We start from the raw sequence: 26,009 nt of genomic DNA, 5'->3' as shown, positions 1-26,009 counted from the left end.
CAGGCAACTCTCAAGGACTAAATTACAGATGAGTCACTGATTTGCATTTTTGGAGGACATTTCTGATGCAGATGGAATCACAGATTGGTCTCCCCTCTACCTCCAATTTTCTTCCTTGACTCTTATTACTACCTAGCTTGGTTTCTCTCTGGAATACTGACCACAATACTGTACTTGTTACTGATTAGGAAAGCCTTCAGTCTGAGGTAAGATATACTGAATTCACACAACTGCTGAGTGGAGGAAAGCTCTCTTTACAGATGACTTACCAAGCGCATGATGGCGGTCACCGCCGCTGCCGCCGCCACCACTGCCGCCGCCTCCACTACTTCCACCGCCACTGCCACCACGGATTTCTCGATGTTCTAGTATCTTGGTGGAGTCTCTGTATAGGTGTGAAGTGGCAAAATCTTCCAAGGTATAATGCTGCAGAGGTGGTGGGGTGGGATGGAACTGTCCACCAGGATTCATGAGGGGCAGGGAGAGAGCAGGGCTGTGCCGGGGAGCGGGGCTAATGGTACACACTCTCTTGGCTGGAGGTTCAGGGGGGACTGTGTCTCGCTCAAAGCTGGCGTCTTCTCTCCTGCAGAAAAACCAGAGGAAAAATGCTGATCATGCAAAAATCAGTGGTAATGGGAATACACAGATGCCTTCCCACCCTCCCCAGAATGAGTTCATCCCCAAGGGCAACTCGGGTTTGGATGCTCTACACTTTTTCAGCTTATCTTTGAAGGTCTCATATCTCTGACTGGAGACCTAGAAGGTGGAACACTCGACTCCTCCCAAGGCCTTCCTTTTTGTGAAGTTCACCAGCTTCCTGGCAATCCCACTCTCCATCAGCAACAACTCTGCTTGGCTTCCACTCCACAGAACAACGTGTCCCCGTGGCTGGTATGTTGATCTGCCTCTCCCACTTCCCCACCACTCTCAGCTTCCTTTTGCATGTTGTCTTCTTCCATTAGGTTGTAAGGTATTTTTAAATTATTTTTATCCCCGGCGTTTAGTACAGTGCCTGGCACATAACAGACCGTAATAAGTGTTTATTGAATTATGAAGGAATTAAGCCCAGGTCTCACCTTCAATGGGAGAATGATCTTACAGAACTGAGTAACAACAACTGCTAGGGATTGTGCTAAGTGCAGGGAGATACAACGAAAGGCAAAAAAAAACATAAGACAATTCCTGCCCTAAATGAGCTTACAGTCCAATGGCAGAGACAACAAATAAACAAAATAGATTGGAGGTAAACTGGATATAACCAACAAAGAGAAGGCACTGGAATTAAGGGGGTTTAGGAAGGGTTCCCCATAGAAAGCAGGCTTTTAGCTGGGACTTAAAGGAAACCAGGAGGCAGAGGAGAAGAGGGAAAATCTTCTGACCATGGGGGAAATGGAACCAACTGAAAAGAAAATAGGAGAGAAAAGAGAAAAAAGTGATTAAGAGGCTAGAAAACATGGAGCCACTTTTACCTGTCAGGACTGTGTCTCTTGCCATTCCCATGCACTTCTATGAGAAGCTCTGCAGAATCAGCTGGGGAGGTGGTATTTGTGTTGAGCAGAAGGTGTTCATGCTGGGCCAGGTACTGAGAAGGGGTCTGCTTGGCTGCCCGGGCACAGTGCAGCAGCTCCCTCTGTAACAGGGGAAGGTTGGCCTGAAACAGAAGAGACAGTGAGAGATGGTTTCTCCCCTGCCCTGTCTGGCACTTGCAACTTCCTCTTGGGCTCAAGACTAAATGAAGGAAAAAGTCCTATTTTTGCTGCTGAGTTTCTAATTCTTCATATGAAACTGTCCTCCTATGGGTTCAAAGCTCATCTTCCTTTTGAGCCTGCTTAAAGGGAAGCTGGGTAACAAGAGAATAATGGAAGGGTAGAAGGAGCTGCGATAGCCCCAGTGTGACCCAGGTATCTTGGAAAGATGGACTCCTAACTCAGAAAAACTAGTTTTAGTCTCTGTGCTAACCACTGAAATCCCTGCTTTTCCCTATGAAGTTAGTCATCTGTAAGATTAGAATAGCAGCTTTTCTCTGATGCTCCATTTTAACCAGAATTTGAAAAGATGATCTTTTAACAAATTAAAATATTGGAAAGAAATGATCAATTCTTTATAAAAAGAAAGTGGCATTTTAAAAAGGCCTTTTTTCGATGATTATCTCATGGATTGAAGCTAGTTCCAATGATCTTGTGATGAAGAGAGCCATCTATACCCACAGAGAGGACTGGATCACAATAAAACATTCTCACTCTTCTTGTTAGTGTTCGCTCGTATTTTGTTTTCTTACTCATTTTCTTTCCTTTTTGATCTGATTTATGCAGTAAGAGAATAGTATAAATTTGTTTACATATATTGGATTTAACATGTTTAACATATATTGGATTGCTTGCTATCTAGGGGAGGAAGTAGAGGAAAGGAGGGGAAATTTTGGAACACAAGGCTATGCAAGGCTATGAAAAATTATCCATGCAAATGTTTTGAAAATAAAAAACTTTCAAAAAAAATGATTATCTCATTTGATCTTCGCAATAACCCCAGGATATGTGCCATTATTGGAGGCAGTGAGCTGGCACTATTGATATGGTACTGGATCTGGGGTCAAGAGGATGAGTTCAAATTTGGCCTTCAGCCACTTACTAGCTGTGTGACTTTGTACAAGTTACTTAAGCCCGTCTGCTTCAGTTTCCTCATCTATAAAATGAGCTGAAAAAGGACATGGCCAACCACTCCTGCATCTTTCCCAGGAAAACTCCAAATGGAATCACAAAGAACTGGACACAATTAAAACAACTAAAGTGTCACTATTATTATCCTGTCTACCTATGAGGAATCCTGGGGCTCTGGGAAGCTCATTAGGTGACTTGTCTCTTACATGACTAGATAAATGTGAGCAGTAATCTTCAAACCTGTCTCTCCTAAATCTGAGCCCACTATTATGAGAAGAGCAGAGCAGAAGCTGACCTAGGCAAGAAGTATTGATTATAATTTAGAAACCATTTCTCTGTCTCTAGCCTTGTATATTACTTAAATAACACACCTCCACTCCTGGAAAAGTAAATCCTCACTGTAATGATTATTAATAGTAGCTCACTAATTTGAGAATTGAGAGGAACTTAAGAGCTTATCTGGTCTGATTCACACATATACATACACCTGGGCCCCCCACCTCGGTGAATAGTGAAGAAAATGGAAATCAAAATGAGGGGGAAGTGATTACTAAGGGTCACACAATAAGTTCCAGAGCTGAGATCGAACTCAGACCTCCTATCTTGCAGTCTAGTGAGCTGAATCCTATTTCTTAAAGCCTCCAGTGAGTTTTTATTGTTTTATTTTTTGTTTTTAAAGCATTTTAGGGGATCTATTATAGGATCCTAATGTTTCTTCTGGGGGTCTTTTTCTGGTCAGGAGCTGGACTTATGGGGCTAGGATCTCTCTCTCTTATACATACATATATTTCCAACAAAGGATAGACAGTTTTTGTTTGCTACAACTCACTCATAAGGAATACAGGCACTTTACAATCCAGCAGAACTGTCCTCAAGTCAATAAGCACTTTTAAAATGTTTATCATGAGGCAAGCACTATGCTAAGTACCACAAAGACAAATAAAGCAGACCGTTTCTGTCCTCAAGGAGCTTACATTCTAATGGGAGAAGGCAACACAAAAAAGGAAGAGGAAAAGTGTGCGCTGGTGTGGAGATGACCGGAATGGACACTTTTCTTAAAAGTGGAGGGATCTAGGGGGAAGTGACCGACGAGAGGAAAGGGCCACTGAGGCACAGGGAACCTCCGGAGTGTGCAGGCTGCTCTGGCGTGGTGGCTAAATTCTAGCCCAAAGGAGAGCCCAGAGAGGAAAGCTGGCCTGGGCCCTCGCCCGAAGGCGGAGGTTTGTCCTGAAGCCCGGGGCACATCCCAGGGAGCCGAGGAATGGAAGGGAAACAGTCACTGGGTGCTGGGAGGGTCCGGCCCACGGCAAGAACACATCCACCCTCTCTGCCTGCTTTCCACGTGGCTCACGTTAAGGCAGACATCTCCAAGGTAGCACACCTGCAGTCTGAAGGCACAAGGCGATGGCGGGGAGCCTCCTGCCCTGCTTCCATGTGCCGCTCACAGCCGATGCAGGCTGCGCTCTGCCCCCACGGTGAGCAGCATATGGAGAGGAAAGACAGGAAGCCAGTTCTCACACTTGACTATGGAGACCTTTAGTTTTTAAATGTCAAAACCCTATAGCAATGATATGTGATTTCATATTTCCCACTCTCCACGCTGGATAGATTTCAATTCTGCAAATGAAGCTATTCCTGGGGGCTAGCGCAGCCCATGTCTGATACTTTTCGATTCCCAAAACTTTACATGAGCAAAGAAAGTGAGATGGGAAACGAGTATATCCAGGACTGCCATTGCCCAAGATAAAACGGAGTGGGTTTCTCATCCTTACCTTCTAGCCCTCTGCCAGAACCACATCTTAAGGTTCATTATCTGATACATTAAAAAAATACAACGTCCCCCCCACGCATGGAGTCCAGTTGGAAGGGCTGAGATCTTTACCTCTGGAAGGAACATCCAAGTAGATGAGAGCCAAAGTACATTTGAGGATTTCAATGTCTGAGAAATAAACTCTCCAGCTTCAACAAATGCCGCCAAGTTCTAGAATTCTGGGATGCAGTCCCCCCCCCGCCATACTCTTCATTATTTTATGAGTAACAGGACCCAAGGAGTTTTGATTACGTACAGTATGTGACTGAGATCCACTTTGAGGGAGTCCCTAGTGGTAGTTGCAGATATCTGTCCCTGGCCCTGTTCCATTCAGCATTTTTATCAATGGCTTGGGTGAAAGCACAGATGGCTTATCAAGTGTGTGGAGATGATGGATGACAGAACCAAGATTCAAGTGACCTCAACGGCTGGAGTGATGGAGAGGAAAACAGCAAGATGAAAGGAAATGGGGAATTTAAATATAGAGTCCTGCAACACCACATGCGTGAGTACAGGATGGGGGGACAGGGTGAGAACAGGTCACATGGTGAGAGAGTTGGGGGGAAGGGGAGCAGGAGCGAAGCACAGACACCACAGAAGAAAAACATCAGTTTTTCTGATGTGGAAGAAGCAAAAGGGAAAAAGATCCTTTCAGATTGCACTAAGGAGGCATGTAACTTATTTCGAGAAGAACATTGATAGGATGGAGACAATCTAAAAAAGTCATCGGAGCTAGGGGTCTGGAGGTCATGTTCTTCTGTGAGGAGTGGTGATTGAAGAAACTGAATGTTTAGAGAGAAGAGGAGGAGCGGGGCAGGGAACAGAGAAGAGGAAAAAGAGAGAAGGAGGGAGGGAGGGAGAAAGAAGAGAAAGAAAGAGAAGAGAAAAAAGAGAAAGAGAAAAGAAAGGAGAAAAGAGAAAGAGAAGAGGGAAGAGAAGGAAAGAGAGGGGAGAACAAAAGAGAAGAGATGAAGTGATCTGTCTGTCTATCTATCTCTACACACACATATGTATATATGTATAAGGAAAACAGTAAAGTCTTTCCACAGGTGACACAATAACTATTTTGGATAAGGTACACAACATTCTGCACCCCGACGACTACCACCTCCTGTCCTTTGGAACCTAGGTTGGTCCTTGCATTTAATTTGAATCCTGATGTGGAAGGCCATTGTTACATAGAAGAAAAAGCAGATATCTGTTTTTGCCAGGATTAGTGGGCAGATATCCAAGGATGCAAATTCCAGGTCAATAATAGCATGTGAATATTTTCTTTAAAAACAGGGCTGCCAACAAAATGGAATAAGCTATCTTGTGAAATAGTGAGCTGCACATCAATGAAAGAGTTCAAACAGTGGCCCTTCCTATCAGGAATGCAGATATGAATCTATGATTCTGGCATCCAGGACTCCTCAGTTCACCTTTCTGAATATCAATTTCCTCACCTGAAGGAGCTTTCTTTTGAAATCCTATGACTCCTTTGGTTATTTTGTTTAGGAAGCAGTTGTATAGGTAGAGTGCTGGAAGACCTGAGTTCAAATGTGACTTCAGACACTTACTAGCTGTGTGACCCTGAGCAAGCTTGCCTCAGTTTCCTGAAACGTAATATGGGAATAATAATAGTACTTACTTCCCATGGAGTGTTATGAGGACCAGAGATATTTGTAAAGCCCCTCATGTGGTGTTCACATATAATAAGTCCTATATAAATGTTAATTATCATTATTATTATCTGAAAAATGGGGCTAACAACAGTGTCTATCTCTCAGGGTTGTTGCAAGGACCCACAATATTTGTAATGTACTTAGTTCAGTACTAGTTCATACTAGGTGCTATACAAGTGCTGATTCTCTTCTCCCTTCTCCTTTCTTCCAAACTTAAAACTGTTACTGAAAACTGAATTTAACATTTCAAGTGTATTAGATTTTTGCACAGAAAAAGTAAAATTTGCTATCATGTTTATACAACCCTAATTTAAGAGAGTGAAGGTGTTTTGTTTTGTTTTTAAATGCAGGTCCAAACTCAAACTGAGCCTGAATTAAAGAATCAAATCTGGCTTTTCTCCTAAAGGGAAATGGATGATCAATTTTTCTTGGAGGGGTTGGGTTGGTCCAGGCCTATGATTTCATCTCTTTACAAGCTCACTAGGGGAGGAAGTTTCCTCAACTGCAGCTGGGTGACCCGTTTGTAAAGGGCAGTCTGAAAGAGCTGCCCGGGCCAGTGAGAGTACGAAGTAGCCAGGGTCACACTGCTGTGCTGGTCAGACTGGGTACTTGCACCCCATCTTCCTGACTCAGGGCCAGCAGCCCTCTCTGGCAGTCATGCTGTCTCTTGGCTGAGCCCTCAGCTCAGGAGAAGGACTGAATGTACATGCATGGAGCCAGCTCTGCATGAAGGGTTAATACAGCCAGCACCCTCATTAGTGTCTGGAGCTGAAAGAAGCTGACAGCAGCCCCAATGCCAAAAAGCTGCCACCATGTCCCTGTCTCCTGCTGTGTGCCCAAATAGCAGAATGAAGGAGGGAGGAGGACCTGACCAGGCAGAGCAGTTACAGAGACAGGCTCACTGTTCTAGGGAGATGAACAGCAGGCACTCGGGATTAACATTTTTTTTTTTTTTTAAGAATGCCGGATCTTTGTATTTTGGCGCAGAAAAGTGGTGGAGGAGGCTGTGTGAGTTCTGCCTGTGTTCAACCTGTCCTTTGATGGATAAAAATATACTATAATTATTTCTTAGGGTAACAAGTCTGTTAATACTTTCATGATTCTGGAGTCTCGTGGAACATATCTGTCGAGGAAATCTCAAGATCCAGACCTGCTGGAGACACAGTTGTTTGTAGTGGGGACAATAGGCCAGTCCATACAGAGTCACTGTGATAATTAAAGAGCTAATGCTACCACTATCTTGGTAGGCAGACCCTCCTCACCTGTAATATTCAGCTAAATTGAAAAGTTATCATTTTGGAATTTTTTTTACAACTTTCTGTTTTCCATCTCCTTTAGGTAATAGGGAAAAATCTTCTGAGATATGAGACATTGAGTAGTAAATACAATCAACATCTCACTTATTCAGAAGTCACAGACCAAATAATCTAAATGATTTAATTGCTGTATTTCGACAAAAGTAAAAAAAAAAAAAAAAGTCTCCTAAGTAATGAAATCGAAAACAGTTGGCCCCAAATCCATGTACTTTATAGGCACTTGCTCAGAGCCTGCTGACTCTTTATTTTATTCATAATTCTAACAAACTTGGTTATCTTACTAACTTTCCCAGATCAGATCAGAACTGGAAAATCAAGAGTTAGGGCAGGGGTGGGAGTGAGGGGCCGGGGTTCGCAGCAGGTCAGTACATAAGGAAGGAGTCAGAGAAACCATATAAAACATAAATCCCAAAGTCCAACAGTGAGGGTCAAATCAGTGAAGGGCAGCCACCCCGCCTTTTACAGGCCACAAGTACAATCTTTCACTTGCTTTCCTTTTGGAAAGTCAGCCACCGCCAAATTCTCCTAAATCACTCCTACCCAGCTGCTCTTGGGGTAGGTCCCCACACAGTCCTTTGAAAAGAATCAAGGGGAAGAGGTAACAGATGGCGTCTCCTGAATCATGAGTGGGGTTGGTGCAGACCCAGGAGATCAGACAGGACTCTTTCTCCCCTCTGGAAGTGGGAATCTCAGAGGGACTTCCAGAGGACAAAGAGATAAGAGCTGGGGGCAGCTGGACAATGTGGCCGAGCTGGATCTCCCAGCAGCCTCCCTCTCTCCTCGTTCTGAGATAGGACTACCAGGATTTTCCTAACTCCCTTCCTGCTCAACTCAAGCAAAGATCCCATTCTGCTTCCCCTGTGGAAACAGCCCAACATTCCCGGCTGGCCCGCCTGCTCCTCCCTACCACGGTGTTACTGGCAGCCAGAAGCACCCGGTGCTCAGGGCTTTGCATTTGCAGAGAAGGGGTGTGAGGGAACCTGTACTTCTGATTCCCTTTTCTAGCCCTGCAGCTACCAGGACGGCAAGAGAAATGGGCCCATACACCCCAAATGAACATGGGTCAAAAGCTTTCCTGTGTCAGATCTGAAAGCCGCTGTACTACCTTGTGGTTACAAAGAAGTGTGCTGAATTTTGAGTCAGAGGAGCTGGAAACAAAGTTCACACAAGTAACTTAAGGCAAAGCACATCACCTTTCTGGGCTTGTTTCCCCCACTGTAAAAGGAAGGGATTGTGTGAGAGACCTTGGAAGTCACTTCCATCTCTCCATCCACTATGCTATGATTTGTGTTTAAGTGCCATCTGTGAGTCTTATTATAGGGTGGTCTGGGGCAATTTACTTTTCTGTCCTGGCCCTCAGTAAGAGTTGGTTCCTCTTTAAATGAGGGGGTTGGACCAAGTGACCCCGGGGTCTCAGGAAACTCTAAATGGATAGTCCAGCTTTGTTAAGAACAATGGCTCCTCCCTGCTCATCCCTGCAAGAGTGATTAAGAAATCTGAGATTTATCTGTCACCTTGGAAAGGCCTGCTGAGCCCTGCTCAGGGATGATGAACCACTTTTAAAAACTGAAACCTTTGAAGCTGGAAATCAATGCCTGGGAGGTAGAGGGTGGGGAATCTGGGGAGGGGGTCACAGAGTGCTGCCCTTGGACCCCCGGGTATCCAGGGTTTGCTTGTTACCTTCAAGAATGGAATCACAAAAGGACGAAGAGGAAAGTTGGTGGCTTCTTGCAGCTTACAATGGAATTCCTCAATGGTCACCGTGGAGTTCTGTAAAGAGGAAGGAAGAGTTGGGGGGGACATTCAGAAAACACCGCCACTCCCCAAACCCAAACAAGCTCCTTTTGTCCATTTCCCTTTGTCCACTGCTGCTGGGCTGCATTATAGGCTTCCAACACCGTGCAGCTGCCTCAAAGGTCCCATTAGACAGTGCTGCCCCTTGACACTTCAGGAGACAAGAATTCCATGCCTGAGCAGGGCTTGTCACTGGAGGATCATCTCTACTGTGAGAGGGGATAAGCAGATGCCAGAGCTGCTGACAACTCACCGTTACCCCCCCACTCCCACCCCAAGGCAGTCCCCCCCACAAGACCGCCAGAGACTTGGGTGGCCACACTAAGCAGCATTCTCTGGATTTCAAAATGGATTTTTCCCAGAGGTTCAGATGAGAAGAATAAAGAGAGGAGGAAAAGGAAGGAGGAGAGAATGAAGGGGAGGCAGGAGGGAAAGAAGAAGGAAAAAAGGAGAGAAGGAAGAAGAGGGGCACAGGGAAGAACATATTAATGTGTTCCTTCATATCTCACAAATTTGAATGGAATCCTCTGAGAGGTCCAGTCTTACTTCCTTCATTTTAAGAACCTACAATTCCAACTGAAAGGGAATGAAGCAAGAGGATTAACATCTCGTCCCTTCTCTTCTGAATGTCAGGCAGGAGGTTTAATTTCAAAACTTCCCAATACAAAGTGTGAAAAGGTCCATTCAAATCAGTAGTGTGACATTTTCCAATCTTCCTTGGAAAATGGAAAACTCACCCAAATCTAACCCTTCACTCTTTAGATAGGTAACTGCTTGACTACAAAGGGCGCTAATGTTGCATGGGGAATAGGAGACAAAACTATGTTTCAATTCAAGATCTATGGGGAACATGAGTAAAATCCATTGCTGCTGGCCCCAAATGGGGGAGAAAAAGTCTTTACATTTACTCATTTCATCAGCGTGAGGAGAAATTGTTGAGAGAGCTGAGAGTCCAGGGATCTCATGACTCTGAGTCTCGATTTCAATTATACTACATGGCCTTTAAGATCCCCTCCAGTTCTACTCTAGGATCCTATGATCTTACAAGCCATGCTGACAGTACTCTTACTTGAGAAAGATATTCAATTTACAAGCTTGAAGTCTGAGGTTCAAATCTTCCCTAGACTTTTTAGATAAAAGGATGACATCTGACACTTCTGTTGTCACTGAGCCATTTCAGTTTTGTCCAACTCTTGGTGACCCCATTTGGGGTTTTCGTGGCAGAGATACCAGAGCGGTTTGCCTTTTCTTTCTCCAGCCCATTTAATTGAGGTAAACAGGGTTAAGTGACTTGTTTAGGGTTACACAGTTATAAGTATCTGAAGCCAGATTTGAACTCAGGAAGAGGAGTCTTGTAAGCCCTGTTATTTCTCCACTGAGACACGCAGCTGCGTCTGATAGTTATGTAATACTTTAAGCTTTCCTAAGAGCTTAAGCATATTATCTCATCTCATCCTTCTTCATGCAGGACAATTCATTTCCCACTTTTGTCTTCCATGTGAATGCACTTGTTCCTCACTCCTGCCTCTGAGAATCAGGTTCCATCGATACTGACCATAGGGGTCCCTTTCTGGGCTTTGCTGATCTGTCTCTCTTCATTCCCTACCCTTCTCACTGGTCACTTACTAGTCTTTGTCTCCTCAATTTACTTTTCATCGATCTGGCATATACCAAACACAGCAAAATACACATACACCTGTATGCAAACGTTTGTCTCACACAACAGAACGGTTCTTGAGGGCAGAGCCTATTTCCCTTTTAAAAGTGTGTCCTTAGTGTCTGCACAGAATAGGCACTCAATAAATGCTAACTGCTTTTCATACAACAATATGAGGCAGGTACCCCCATTTTACAGATGAGAAAAATTAGGCTCAGAGGGATTAAGTAAATTGCTCCTCACAAACAGCTGTTATCACACAGCTAGTAAATGCCAAAGACTGGACCTCAGTTTCTTTTTGCTGCATTAAATTGCTTCTCTAATAATTCAGGCAATGAGCAACAGTTTTATTTGTGGTGCTGAGTGGAGGCATACAATCTCCCATCTCAGACTCAGACTCATGCTTTGCACATGTTTACGAGGAAAATATTTAAGATGGGGGCTGACATCAAAAGGACACGAGACCTTAACAGCTTCTTCCTCTACCAGGGTCAGCAGCACCTCAGCAGCTTTTATGGAACAGTTTGTGGCTTACAAATGCTGGGAATCCAGCACTGATCCATCTGAAAGCAACAGCAAAAAACTAAAGGCCCACTGAGTAGTGGACATGAGGAAATCATAGCTCCCCTGCACCATCTTGTTCTCAAGGGACCCAAATGTGAAAGTGGCAGCTACACAAATAACGTGTGCTCAGCAGTTCCAAGGGAATTGCCTTCCTGTGAGGTGCTGAGTGGTGGGAGCCCCCTGGAGCTGACAGACAAGTGAAGCTTGTAATTTGGAAAATTATTATTTTGAAAATTAAACCTGCTGTTTGGTTTTCTTTTCTTTAGTATGGAAATAATGTCACAGGCACGTGGCCTGGGAAATAAAAACCTTGGCCTGATTCTGCTGAATGTCAGTCTCTTGGGACATAGTTACGGAGGCAGAAGAAAAATACCTTTGCCAGGTTCATCAGACCTGAAAGGCCAGACAAAAAAATACACAACCAGAACAAAGAGTACAACAATTCTTCCATACATGCCGTCATTATGAGTTCAATCCAAAGCATTATGTATTTATTAAGTGCTTACTATCAGCCAGTCACTATCTAAGTTCTGGGGTGGGAAGAGGAAACAAAATAGCCCCTACCTTCAAGGAGTTCACATTCTGCACAAGTATTGGAGAACAGAACACACAAATATTAGAGATTTGTCATTCTGGGACAGAAAAAGAGGGTGTTTCAGAAAAGGGGACAGAGAGTCAGGTACTGCGGCTGTGGAGGATGGGAATGTTATACTTACTACCAGAGCCAGGACGAGGGTCCGAACCTTCTCTCCAATCTCAGGGGAAATGTCATTACCAAACTGCTGGAGGGTGGTTAAGAAGCGCTTCAGTTTGCTGAGCTGTCGGGCCCCACAGGTAGCAGGAAGCTGCTGATTGGTGAGTGACGAGGATGAGGATGACGCGGGGCCATTGCTGAATCTCTGTGGTGGGGATGGAGCGCCATTCAGGGTGGGTGGGGAATGGTTAATCCCATTGGACACTGAAGAGAGACACAGAGTACCCTGATAAGTGACTGGCTGGCACGATCCAGAACCTCAAGGCCAATTGTGCTACTAAAGCCTTTGGCCTTTGAGACAGGGACTCTAAGGCATCAAAAGCTGCACCTTGGATGGCAAGATTCAAGATTCCCCCCGGACACCTGCTCCAAATCTTAGCACACTTGAATGATGGACCCATTCTAAGAAAATTTAATAGGGATAAATGTGAAACTCTACATTCAAGTCCAAGAAACTAACCTCCCAGACGTGGGAGGCAGGGCTGGATAACAATTCATGTGAAAGATCTTAATTTAAGGAAATCAGCAATGTGACACAGTGAAGCAAAAAAGTGTGTGTGTGTGTGTGTGTGTGTGTGTGTGTGTGTGTGTGTTCGTTCATGTACATATTGTCTATAATACTATGAAGGCAGGATGGCACAGGGCTGCTGCCTGTGAAGCCTGAAGAGTCAAATTCAAATTCTGCTTCTGACATTGATTGGCTATATGATCCTTAACTACTTTCCTCAGAGTTCTACAAAATTTTTTAAGACTCTAAGTCAGTGGTTCTCAAACTTTTGTTTTCAGTATCTTTATCCTATTAAAAATTATTGATGATCTCTCCAAAGCGTTTTTTGTTTATCTGGGTTATATTTATAGACATTTACCATATTGGAAATAAAAGCTATTTTTGAATTTGTAGGCCCTTTAAAAGGGTTTCAGAGATCCCCAGGATTCTCTAGACATACTTTGAGAACCACGGGTCTAAGTTGAAGAGAAGGTGCTGATCCGCCCTTGGTAGAGGGAATGTCTCCCTGGACAGTTTTCCTATACCATTGAAAATTCCAGTCCCTATGTCTGTCTCTAATCCTGAGAAATCAGATGTTTAGATATAATTAATTTGCTCCTTACTAATTAAAATTTCAAATTTTCAATGTCCTTCCCTCATATTACAAGGGGATTCTACATGCTTTTCAGTATAATTTTCCAGTTGAACACACCACAAAATCAGCTTGATGCGAGAAGTGGTTTGAGAGAGCTGGGCCATTGAGAGAGGCAGCCTGGGTCTTTCACCAAAGCAGAATGCTCTCCCCCTTCCCTTTTCCCCCCTCCCACTTCTGGCCTTTTATTAACATCCTAGTCATCCTTCAAGGCCTAGCACAGATGCCAATTCCTTCAAGTAGCCTTCTCTAAGCTCCATCTTCTTCCCAGTCCTGTACCTACATTAAAAAATAGCCTTTCTCCTTCCCTATTGTCATTGTTCAATTGTGTCCAAGTCTCTGTGACCCCATTTGGGGTTTTCTGGCAAAGATAATGGAGGGGTTTGCCATTTCTTGCTCCAGCTCATTTTACAAATGACCTAATGGAGGCAACTAGGGGGAAGTGACTTACCCAGCTAGTAAGTGTCTGAGGCCACATTTGAATTGAGAGCCTTTCTGACTCCAGGCCCAAGGCTCTATCCCCTGATCCACCCAGCTGCTTCCACTCTCCCTTCCAAGGAGGACAATCATAGCTCTCACACATTTATGCTTTATTGTAGTAGAAAGGGCAATGGATTTGTAAGTAGAGGACAGGGGATCAAATCTTAGCTGGGCCATTTAGGGCAACCCACTCAACATGTCTGGTCCCCAGACTCCTACAAGATGGGAGCTGGCCTAGAGGGCTCAGACAGAGGGGCTGGAGCTGCATTGTTTATTGCATGAAAAATAAGCTCTCACCTCTTGCTCCCTTTCTGTAATGTTTAACTGCCTGTTTCCACTGAAAGGTCAGTTGTCTTTGGAACACTGCCCTCCTCACAAGTGACCCCATAAATACCCTCCTCCCACCGCTGACCCACCCCAACTGTGCGCTTTTCTTCCCACAGGCCTTAGCTCAAAGGAAGTCTCTTTGACAGCCAGCTTAATAAAAGCTTATTATGGTCCAGTCTTTTCCCAAATAAAACATACCCACCCCCAAGTGGCCAAACATGGAGATAAAAATGGAAGACATTCATGTAGGCATCTGCAGCCTGGCCTGGCCTCTGAAGTCTAAATACCAGGAAATGTTTATCAGGTAATTAAGGTCTGCTTCATCTCAAAACACACAGGTCTGTTTAGACCAGAAGCCGCAAGGCAGTCACTGGTTTTGCTCAGCACTCTCCAGTGGCCGTGATCACCTGGGGCTAAAATCAATCCACAGCCCAGCTCTTTCACTTCAAGGGATGGGGCTCTGTCACAGAACATGAGGTCTCGGGCTAAAGGCGGCCCTGAAACGTTGTGGCCTGTTCTCATTCTTTGCTATGTGAGGGTGCTTGGTGAGGATGGAGGGGCAGGAGACCTTCGCATGAATCCCCTTCCCTCTTATGTTCTTAGGTCAGTCCCTTCACTTCTGCTTGTCCCAGTGTCTTCATCTGTAATACTATGCACCAGGGACCTGCTAAGTGTTTTCAATTATCTCATTTGATCCTCACAACCATCTTGTAAAGTAGGTGCTACTATGACACGCTCCCCCCTCTCCTCCATCGTCCATATAAGGAGAGCTAGTTGATCTGACCAGGATCACAAAGTGTTACAGGCCTAATCTGAGATCCTGACTCCATGCTTGCTGCTCTATCTGCTTGGCTAAAGGCACTAAAATGCAATGTTCACCAAGGTCCTTTCGAGCTCTGATACTATGATCCTGGGACATTTTCCACTGATGTCCACCCAATTAGCCCAGGACAGCCCTGCCTTGTCATCACTACAGGCCTAGCTACTTTATAAGCAAATTTCTTCCTGGGATCTCTGGTTGAAGTCCAGAAATTATGTTAACCCAGCAGGCAGCGACATGTAATTTCTTCCCTTTTCTAATGGTGATTTTCTTCCCCACCTGCAGACATTAAAGGTGGAATCAGCACTTAGAATGTGGTACTCATGGCGTGGGGCCACTAGATATGGGAGACCAGAGGATAGGAGTGTTAAACAAAAGAGAAAAATCAGGAATATGGATCAGTGTGATGATGAACAATGAACACCCTATCTCTCCAGAGGCTACTTTTGGATCATGACTGTCAAGTTGCATTCTATACTGGGAAGGGAAACGAAAGCAGATGCAGTCAATTAATAAGTATTAATTAAGCACCTATGGTGTGCCAAGGATAATAAAATAAACACATTTTCTTGTTCCACAAAAAGTTATGTATCCTCATATGGCCAAAGAAAAAAAAGCTACTTTAACCAGCATCTGGTGATAGTCATGCTAGTGTTTTGGAAATTGCCCTAAAATTCCAATAACATTAGGAAGGGAATATTTGAAGTCCTAAGTATTTCAAAAATCCAAGATAATCATTTAAGTTGGCCATTTTTGCTTCACTCAAAAAGAACCACAAAATTCCCCAGGCAAAAAAAAATGACCACGTGGGAAAACCAAACAGAGCACCAGGTTCAGAATTAACGTGGATCACAGAAATAACCCGGACTGCGAGGCAGCACAGCACAGCAGATAGTGAGCTGGCTTCTTAATCAGGAAGATCCAAATGCAGATCATACCCCTGACACTTGCTGGTGGAGTGACCTGAATGTCTCACTGCTGGATCTTATGAACGTTTCCTTTAAATTCTGATACAATCTCAACATAATTAGTTTTCTTGGTAATCTTATGCATTTAAAAACATTCTTTTGAGAAGGGATCCATTGACTTCACTAAGCTATCAAAGGGAAATACCCCCTCCCAAAAGGTTACTAAGAACCTCTGTCCTAAGAGAATAAAATTGCACCCCCTCTCTCCCTAAGAAAAAGTCATCAGCATCTTGCCTTGGTAAAAGGACCTCCTCATACTAATGAGAGCAGAGGTCCTATTCCTGTCCTGCTCTGATCTCCTGGGTAGAGAAAGTGCCTTAAATAGAGGAGGAAAAAAATGGCAATATTGCCCACTCTCCCGAAGCGCCCCCTCCCCGTCCCTCATCGCCTAAGGCTCTTCGAGCAAGGGCAGGCAGTCTCACATGCTGTCGGGGTGAAGGAGCCCGGGCGGGGCCCGCCAGCGTTGATGGGCGGCCGGGGAGGCATGGTGGGAGGTGATGATCTGGACTGTATTTTTACTTCCACGGGGGATCCAGGCATCGCTGGCACCCTCTTCTCACCAGCAACTGTGAAGGAAAAAAGGAATATACATCTCAATAAGACAGAACAACAACACAGCTCTTTCATAGGGGAGCGCAGCTCAGGGAAATATGAGGAATTCATAACCTGCAACATCCAATCCAATGCCCCCCTCTCCTTTTTTTTTTTTAAATATGAGGAAACTGGGGCTCAGAGAGGGAAAAGAACTTCAAAGTCACACAGTGAGTTTTCAGCAAATGGACTCAAACTCACACCTTCTATCTCAGGTTTCCGGGGTTTCCCCTTCACCACCAAACTGGGCTCTAATGTTCTCTAAAAGGCTAAGTAGAAAGCTTCACAGATTGCATTTCATTCATTCCCAATGCCCTTCAAGATGGGTAAGGTCAGAGGTGTGCAGGAGCCAGCCGGACACCGTCCTCACAAAAGCCAATTGTTAAATTTTCAGTATGAGCATTTAGAATTCAGACACACTGCAAAAGCTACAAATCAGGGTTTGATTTGTTGTTTTATGCTTGGACTTAAGGAAAGAGATGAAGAAAATAGTAAGAATGCAGCTCAAACTTAAAATTATGTTTTGGATAGCTGGTTGTGAAATATTTACTCCTAGGTGATAGGATAACTGGCAGCACCATTTTACAGAAGAGAAGAGGTTCATCTATTATTTAACATATATTGGATTATTTACCATCTAGGGGAGGGGGTGGGGAGAAGGGAGGAAAAAATTGGTTAACAAAAACATTTAAAAAATGAAGTTCTTAAGAGATTTTAAAAAAGAAAAAGAAAAGAAATCCATTTATCTGAAGTGAGCTAAGGGTGGAGATGCCTGTGGAAATCCATCTCCCCCAAATCCATCACAAACACACACACACACACACACACACACACACACACACACACACCCCTTCAAGTTTCTCAGTATGTAATAGGAATAGGATACCATCAGATTGTGAAAGAATATTCCCTTATCATGGAGCTCATTCAAAAACTTAAGTGAACTGTCCAGACTAAGCAGAAGTTACACTTTGCTCTGGGGTGATTTATAGCAGTTGTCTGAAACTCTGGACATTTGAAGATGGCAGAAGGAAAGGCAGGTAAAGGCTTAATATGACAGTGATGAAATTTGGTCTGAATGGTCTTTTTTTTTTTTTTCTTTTTAGACTGTACAGGTACATTCATTTTTTACATATTTCCATATGAGTCAGGTTGGGAGAGAAAAATAAAACAAAAAGGGGGAAAAAAACACGAGAAAGGGGAGGAAAAAGGTAAAAATAACATGCATTGATCTTATAGCCATAGGTCTCTCTCTGGTTGCAGATGGCATTTTCCATCTAAAATAAACCTGATTCTATAGACTCACAGAGACAGGGAAAGAGTAACTGGATTCTAATCCCTCATGTTTTCAAAAAAATATTCATGTTTTTTTGAAGAATCAGTCATTTAATTTAGTTAATAACTAGGTCAAATCTCCTAAATCTTTCACCATTCAAAAACGGAACTGCCTATCTGCCAGGAATAAAAAGTTCTTCAGATCTGTATCCCATCGATTCCTTCAAGACTTCATTTCATATTTGTTGCAGTTTATACATAAAGAAATTGGATCAAAGTTCAGACTCAGGCTGTGGCCAATTCTAAAGTTTTCTTCTCCCTAGAACTGGACTAACACTAGAAATGACCTAGAACAGAGGATGACAACTATGAGTTTACATAGGGTTTTGCAAAGCTGAAATCACTGTGTTATCTATATGTATAGAACAATACCATTATTGTTTAAGCTAACAACCCAATAGGTACTTTAGGTATTTTTATCCCCTCAATGAAGAAATTTAGTAATTTGCCCAGGTTCATACAGGTGCTCTAGAATCTGAGGGGGGCCTCTGAACCCAAGCCCTGTTAAAAAAAAAATCAAATCGAATCTACTTTAGAATTGATTTCAATATGTATTACTGCTGACATTTGTGTAACTGCCTAAGTCATGTTTTATTGCCTCTGAGTTAAGTTTAGAAGTTCAACTTTCCAGTAAATTATTCTTTGTCTCTAAGTTGTTTTACAAATTCAGTTTTTGTGTGTGTGAAATCGATGGTCTATTCTTGTGTCAAAGAAACCTATTCTCTCTGTCCCACTAGTCACCCTTCAAGGAAGTCTGGTTTGTTATCTATGTACCACTAACTAATCTAACAGGTGGACACAATCAATCAACAACTAGATGGGAGGAGGGTGGCTTGTTACCCCACCTTCCCACATATTTGATCTCCAGCCAATCATAGTGTTTTCTCATCTATGATGATCCCCTTGTGTCTATTAAAATGATCTCTAAAGCCTTACCTCTGGTTCTTAACTATTGAGGAGGAGGTTGAAACTATCTATTGGCAAATTAACACTCTGTGCACAGAACTTTGTGCCTCAGTTTACCTTAATTCCAATTGTGGCGGTCTCTTTCAGTTACTGTGGATCAACTCCATTATTAACCAAATAATCAAATTGCAAAGCTTACTCCCTCTGGAACTTGGGGAAATCATTGAACTCCCATAGGCCTCAGTTTACTTACTGACTTAGGAGCTCCCTTTCACTTCCAGTTCTAGACTTCTGTAACTATTTCCACTACTTTTTATCCAACTACATTACAGTTCCTTCTCTCACAAGAAAAGCCATTTAAGCTCTGAGTCTTTCCTCATCTATGCCCAGAGTACCTTCACATGGTTTGTTATAAGACCCAAAATAAGATATAATGTCATTTAAAGTGCTTGTAAACTTAAAGTACTATACAAATTTCAGTTCTTAACAAAAATGAGAAAATAAAGCCATCTATTTTAGATCTCAGATTTTTTCCTTCAAAAATGGCCACCCTTTAGAGACATGTACAAGGAATGATACTGAACTTCAAACCCACCAAGTTTCTGGGGGAGAAGTCTGCTGGACTCTCTGGAAGCCAGAGAGAGGCCAGTTAGGCCGGGGAGGGCAGTAACAGACAAGCTGGCCACCCCTTCCTATTCCTTGCCCGCTCACAGGACATTTTCTCCGCTGGCCAAGGAGATTAGCCAAGTGATGGAGCTGGTGCCTTTGCTGGGACTGTGCTCTCGCAGTGCCCTTCAGAGAAGGGTTGACACGTTTCCAGCTCATCCATCTGTGGCCCAGCTTTGCTGAGGAGGGGGAGAAGGGAAGGAAGGAACTGACAGTTGTCTCACACTGTTCCGCGTTGTGTGCGCTGTGCGGCAACCTAAAGGGAGCCTTTCCTCAGACCACCTGCCTTCCCCGCGCTGGCGCCAAGGGCCTGAGGAGAGCTTAGCAGTTGGACACATTTTCACATTCAGGGCTTGGCAGAAGGAAAAATCCCGAACAGCCCAAATGCAGGGGACTGAAAGCTTCAGTTCCTTTCTGATGGATCTGCCACACCAGCTGCCAGGCCGAGGAATCAAAGGCCTGCCACGTGACTTTCCACTGGCCACAAGCTTTCACTAGCAGATAGCACTGGGAAAAAAATTAATCTCCAATACACACAATAGTGCAAAGAGCACCAGATTGGGAACAAGGAGGCCTGAGCGCTCGGCCTGGCTCTGCTAACTGGTCTGGATATGACCTTGGGGTTAACCTCTTAACCCTACTCAGTTTGCTCATCTGTTTAATGGGGATAATGCCATCTGGCCTGCCTATCTCTATAACAGTGCTATAAGGACAAAGAAGATTCTGAATATCAAAATGCCTTAAAAATCTTTTTTTTTTTTTAGATTTGATTTTTGTTTTCACAACACCCTCATTTCTAAATATATCTTTCCCCAGTAAGTCATGTCTTGTAGCAAGCATTAAAAATAAAGGGGATGGGATTTATAGGATGAAGTTTAGGTGATGAAAAAACAAAAGATATTAATAGTATTATTGAAAGAAAAATAAGGTAGATTTACAAAAAATCCAAAACACATCAATTACATCTGACAGTAAATACAATAGTAAAAGTACCTTTCAGCCTGAAAAGCATTATATTCATATATGTGGACCTATGAATAAAGTGAATATAGCTCTATCTAGCTATAGATGAATGAGGGGCAACTTGGTGGAAGGGGTTACAAGAATCCCATTCAGTTTGATCTCTCACACATCCTGATCCTGTGACCCTGAGCAAGATGAGGCAGATCTAGGAGAAAAACATACACAAAAATAGCAAAAGGCCTCTGAACTCTGACTAATTATAACCATCAATTTTGACCTTTCAGAATAGAGCATGAAACACATTTCCCTCCTTTTGGAAAGGTGGTGGACCAAGGGAGCAGAATGTTACACATACCACTAGGCATTTTGTTGTTTAGTTTTGCTCAATTGTTTTTCTTTATTACAAAGGGAGGAATCAAGATGGAATGGGGTTGGGAACCAAGGTGGGAGTGGGAAATGAATATGGTATAAAAGATAAGAATTCAATAATGAATACTTTTATTAATGTGGTAATGATTTTATCAATTTTAAATCAATAATTTAATGCTTACTATGTACCAGGTGCTGCTTTAAAAAAAAAGAAAAACATGAGGTATTAAACTTTTTAAATTTTAAAAATAAAAGTGATTAATTTATTTTAAAGATTGCAAATGGGAAATTTATTTTGTCTGTCTTGAATGCTTCATCACTTCCAAGAAACTAACTAGATACTAGTATTCACTTCTTTACAGTCTCCATGTCCTAAGAAAGCACAGGGACAGATTGTCTTGATCCCTACCCAATGTACTTAGGAACAGGCATCTTGGACTGTTTCTCTTCAAACTTTTAGCAGATCTCCAGAAGCACTTCATTTTTTTACAAATCTGTAATTTACTTATCAATTAATTGATGCTGTTCCTTACAATGTATGCCCTGCTTCTCCTAAACTGTGAGAACCCTGGGGACCAAGAACTGTGTCACATCTGAACGCTAAATATTTCCTAGTGGAAAAAAAATTAAATTATCACCTTCATTTCCCCAAATATCATTCCCCTTTTCTCGAATTTCCATCAGCATATTCTTTAGCAACATGCTAAGTATTAATTAGGATTATTCCCTTTAGGAAGGGGAGATATGAAAGGTCAAATAAACTAGTATGTGTGAGAGAAGTGAGGGTCATAGTAGACAATAAATGCTTGTTGACTGATTGACAGAGATTTCTTTTTCTGGTCTGGGTTTGACTAGATGGATTTATGGTCTCTAACAACCTTTGCGTCTGTGATACAGATTTTATAATTATTATCAATGACCCTTTAATTTCTATTTACATGTTCATTTGATATTGTCATATTGGATTACCTGATATCTTCCACTTGGGCCAGGAGTTCCTGAAGACAGATATGAGAAAACCACTGGAATTGAAATCCTCATTTAGGGTCACAATACTACCACTTCCTAATGATCCTAGGCAAGTCATGGCTTTTCAAAGCCTTACTTTCCTCATTTGTAAAATGAAATATCAGTACTTGCATACTTGCACATATAACTTACTTCATTTTAGTCTCAGATCACAAAGATGCAAAAAATAAAAACCAGTGCTGAGCTACTAATGCTACCCACTTTCAACAGGTCTAATACACTGAGGATGAGTCTGACTTTGGAGAAATGAAAGAAAAAGGAAAAATTTTAATTTGATACTTGATGAACACCTATGGGGGAAATCCCTCATTAACTAGAAGGATGTTCTATTGGAACAAGGTATAGATCAGAGGGCACTGGATCTACCAAGACTCCTAAGACTGAGGCTTTCCAGGAATCTCAAAAGTGGGGTTTTACTGGTTATGAAACTGTTCAGGCTCTGACATCTACTGGCTACTTCACTTTGTTGAGCCTCAGTTGCTTCATGTGTAAAATGGAGACAAGCAAAAATAGCTATGTTACTCATATCACAGGGGTGTCATAAGAAAAATAGTTTTGTAAAACTCAAAATGTGAAGTTATTTGATTTGCTAAAAAACCCTATCTTAAATTGTTTTTTTTTAAACCCTTCTTATAAAAGATTTATTACAAGGGATGTCTGATTGGATGGAGAATGGGGTAGGGGAAAGGGATATATTTGGAAATGAATGTGTAGCAAAACCAAAAGGTTAAATAAGACAAAATAAAAAAAATAATCATAGCTAGTATCTACATATGACTTTAAAGATTTGAAAAATGCTTTACATGCATAATTTCATTTGATGTTATTAGTTCCTTTTACAAATGAGGAAACTGAGGCTGGAGTCCAGGGGAATGTTGGCAAATGTTTAACAGAACTTTCTGGGAGGAAAAATTATATCTATCTACATATACAAATATAAGGATAAACATGTTTAAGTTTATTATGCGCATTATTATTTTCACATTTTTTTGAATGCTTTATTTCCACATGATTTTCCCCTTTCATTCTGATTTTTCTTTTACAACAAGACTAATATGGAAATATGTTTTAAATTACTTATACGTGAATAATCTGTATCAGATTGCTAGTTGTCTTGGGAAGGAGGGAGGTAAGGGAGAGAAGGAGAAAAAAAATTGAACTCAAAACCTTACAAGAATGAATATTGAGAATTCTCTTTGCATTTAACTGGAAAAATGAGATTCTACTGAATTTTCTTTTAAAAGTTTAATATGCATCATTAACACTTTCTTAATGTCTATTTGTGATGTGTAAATGCTGACACTGGAAGTTCACTAGGCTCTCAGGGCTGGAGCTGGTTCCCAAATACTCCTGCTAGGATCCCCACAGCCAGCAAAAATCCCTGAAGCAAAATTCAAACACAGTTCTTTCTGACACCAATTCCCACACAATCTATGGCACCTCCAAGATCCAGGTAGATACTAAGCATGAGAGTCCAGTCATTGACATCTGGACCATCCTATAATAAGATAATAAAGATTTCTCTAACCACTAGTCTGGAAAAATTAACAAAATGTCCAAAATATGGCCTGAAAATTTATGAATATCCAATAATGGTAGAACTGAATCTATTTTTTTTAACTATGTGAGGCTTTTCTGAATTCAACTCTCCCTGTGCAGTGGGAGAACTGTTCGGTTCTGCAAATATGTATTGTATCTAGGATATACTGCTACATATTTAACATATATAGGACTGCTTGCCATCTTGGGGGGGGGGGGAGGGAGGGGAAAAAACGAAACATAAGTGATTGCAAGGGATAATGCTGTGTAAAAATTATCCTGGCATGGATTCTGTCTTATTAAAAAAAACTATGTGAGGCTTACTGAACTAGATGGACTTCTCTGGGGATATACAACTAGCAATTATGAGCTGGCATTCAAACCCAGATCACCTGAGTCCAGTATTGGCCTCCTGTTACACTTGGCTTTCAAGTGCTCTGACAACTGCTGGAATCCTAAGATTGCAGTAAAGAGTTGAATGGGACCTTCGCCCAAGTAAGTGATTTTATAGGGTCCTCCCCCCCCCACTAGTGAGTAGGAAGAGGTAAATATGAGAAGGATCATTTTAACACACAGAACTAGAAGTTAAGACAATCTCCATTTTAAAGAAATTCAGGCACAGTTATAGTATATGAAAAGGGATCTGGAATCTATCCCTTGGTGACATCTTGTACCTCCCTTTGCAACTCACCTTTCCATTCTATTCAGTTCTTCATGGGGTATGAACATTAGTGGAATTGGGAGAATCTTGAAGTAAATCCCAATTCCCACAACACCAATCAGTGTTGGGATGAGCAAGGCTCCTGAAACAGATCTAGGGCAGTTTGGATTCATTTTGACCTCAGATATACTTATTGGGAGCCAGCTGTGGGTCCTTTGGGCAAGGAGAATTTAAAAAAAAATTGGGGTATTGAAGGAGGGAATTCTGAAACTCCAAGGAATTTCCTTGTCAATGGCTTTTACTTTCTCAGTCTGTTTTTTATCACCTTGTGGATCACTTTCTATTTAGGGACTCCTGGTTTATGTTTTTTTTTTTTTTCCCTAATGAAATAAATTGAAGAGTTTAACCCTAAGGTTCTGAGTGATCCATTATCCAAGCAATGATAGGGGTAATGGTGGGTGAAAGTTCAGCACTTGAAGGGACCTAAAAACAAGACTTAAGTCTAAAAAAGCAAAATATTTCAAATATTTATCAAGTGCAGAGTCTCAGAATAATCTTTAAAATCTCTAAGAACTGCCATGAAGACTTCACCAAACTCCAGATGAAAAATACCCAAAATAACAGTCTCCCCAGATCAGAACCTGGAACAGTCATTAAATAGATATTCATTCTCGAAAATTCAATCAGTTACTATTCGGTAATTCTCAAGTTTTGCCGAAAACTAATCATGATGAGGGTGGAACTGGGAGATCACGATGGAGGTCTTGCTCCAGTCCTGACTTGACATGAGATGCTGCTCTCTCTTTGTAGGCTCAACTTCTTCTTATGTGAAATGAGAGGGTGGGACTAAAGCTGCCTTTCTCAAAGTGTGGTCCAGAGAAGGGGGAAAAGAAGGGAGAATAAGCATTTCTAGTGTCTACTTTGTGCCACCAAGTATTTTGCAAACATTATCTTATTTGTTCCTCACAACAACCCCCTTGTTTTAGATTAAGATCTCTTACTGCATCCAGCACATCTTCAGTCATCCTGATATTAATCTGGCCACTGGACCCAGAGGCTCTGGAGAGGAAAGTAAGGCAGATGACCTTGCCCAGCCTTCCTTCACTTCAATCCAATCCAATCCAATTCAATTCAATTGTATCCCCTTCCTGATGTCATGGTCTTTTGGGAGAACTAAAGACAAACAACAACAAACCTTTGAGGTGAGTCTGTGACTAGACATGTTTTCCTAACTTCAAGTCTGTCTCCACTGGGTCACCTAGATGACCCTTTCAGGGTGTGTATGAGGTAAAATTAAATTAGTACTAATATTATTACAATTATTTGCTTATTAAATACTCTTCCTAACCACATATTTGTGTAAGGCTGAATTTTCTTCATATACTAGAACCAAAACAACTAATCACAACATACTGAATGCAAAAGAGCATAGGACAATTTAGCCAACTTCTATTAAGCCATATATTAAAGAGAATTGCAAAAATATGTAAAACAATTGCACTCTTCACTAAAATTTTCTTTGGAAAATAGCTATTTTTATTTTTAAAATGTTATTTATTTTAAAATATAATGGATTTATTATTACTAAATGAAATAAATATTTTAAAATGTTAATCAGTTTTCATTTCAAACATGGCAAATGCTGATAGACACAATCCACATAAACAAAAGCTCTTAGGCAGTTTCTCAACAATTTTTAAGCATGTAAAAGGGTCCTGGAGTCAAAAAGTCTGAAGACCACTGGACTAAAAGATTTCAAAGATCCTTTCTGTCATTGGCAGTTTACAATCCTCTGATTTTTACAGAAAAAAGAAAGAGCAGCACAGTCACATCTTTTCATAGGTAATGGGGGATCCCATTAAGGGGTGAGATTAGAAAAATATCCTATGCAATTTGATGTCAGGAATCTTCTTACAAAAGAGGGAAGGGAGACACAACACATATTACAAGAATAAGTTGCACATATATAACTTCTCTCAACTCAACATCTTAGGAATAAA

At 41.9% G+C, this 26,009-nt stretch overlaps 1 protein-coding gene across 7 annotated transcripts in view; it reads right to left on the bottom strand.

The window, feature by feature from the left end:
* CBFA2T2 (CBFA2/RUNX1 partner transcriptional co-repressor 2) overlaps window positions 1-26,009 on the bottom strand; it is a 162,317-nt gene that overhangs the window by 24,258 nt on the left and 112,050 nt on the right. For all 7 annotated transcript variants that reach the window (XM_051979126.1, XM_051979128.1, XM_051979129.1 and 4 more), the window contains 5 exons: window positions 16,373-16,516; window positions 12,179-12,420; window positions 9,128-9,217; window positions 1,470-1,651; window positions 270-583 (listed from right to left, as the gene is read on the bottom strand). In XM_051979126.1, the coding sequence (XP_051835086.1) occupies window positions 270-583; window positions 1,470-1,651; window positions 9,128-9,217; window positions 12,179-12,420; window positions 16,373-16,516 (972 nt within the window). The remainder of the gene's footprint in view (window positions 1-269; window positions 584-1,469; window positions 1,652-9,127; window positions 9,218-12,178; window positions 12,421-16,372; window positions 16,517-26,009) is intronic.

Source organism: Antechinus flavipes, chromosome 2, assembly GCF_016432865.1.
Source record: "Antechinus flavipes isolate AdamAnt ecotype Samford, QLD, Australia chromosome 2, AdamAnt_v2, whole genome shotgun sequence".
Lineage (NCBI taxonomy): Eukaryota > Metazoa > Chordata > Mammalia > Dasyuromorphia > Dasyuridae > Antechinus > Antechinus flavipes.
The sequence above is the reverse complement of the archived record's forward strand: the minus strand, read 5'-3'. Positions and strand labels throughout refer to the sequence as shown.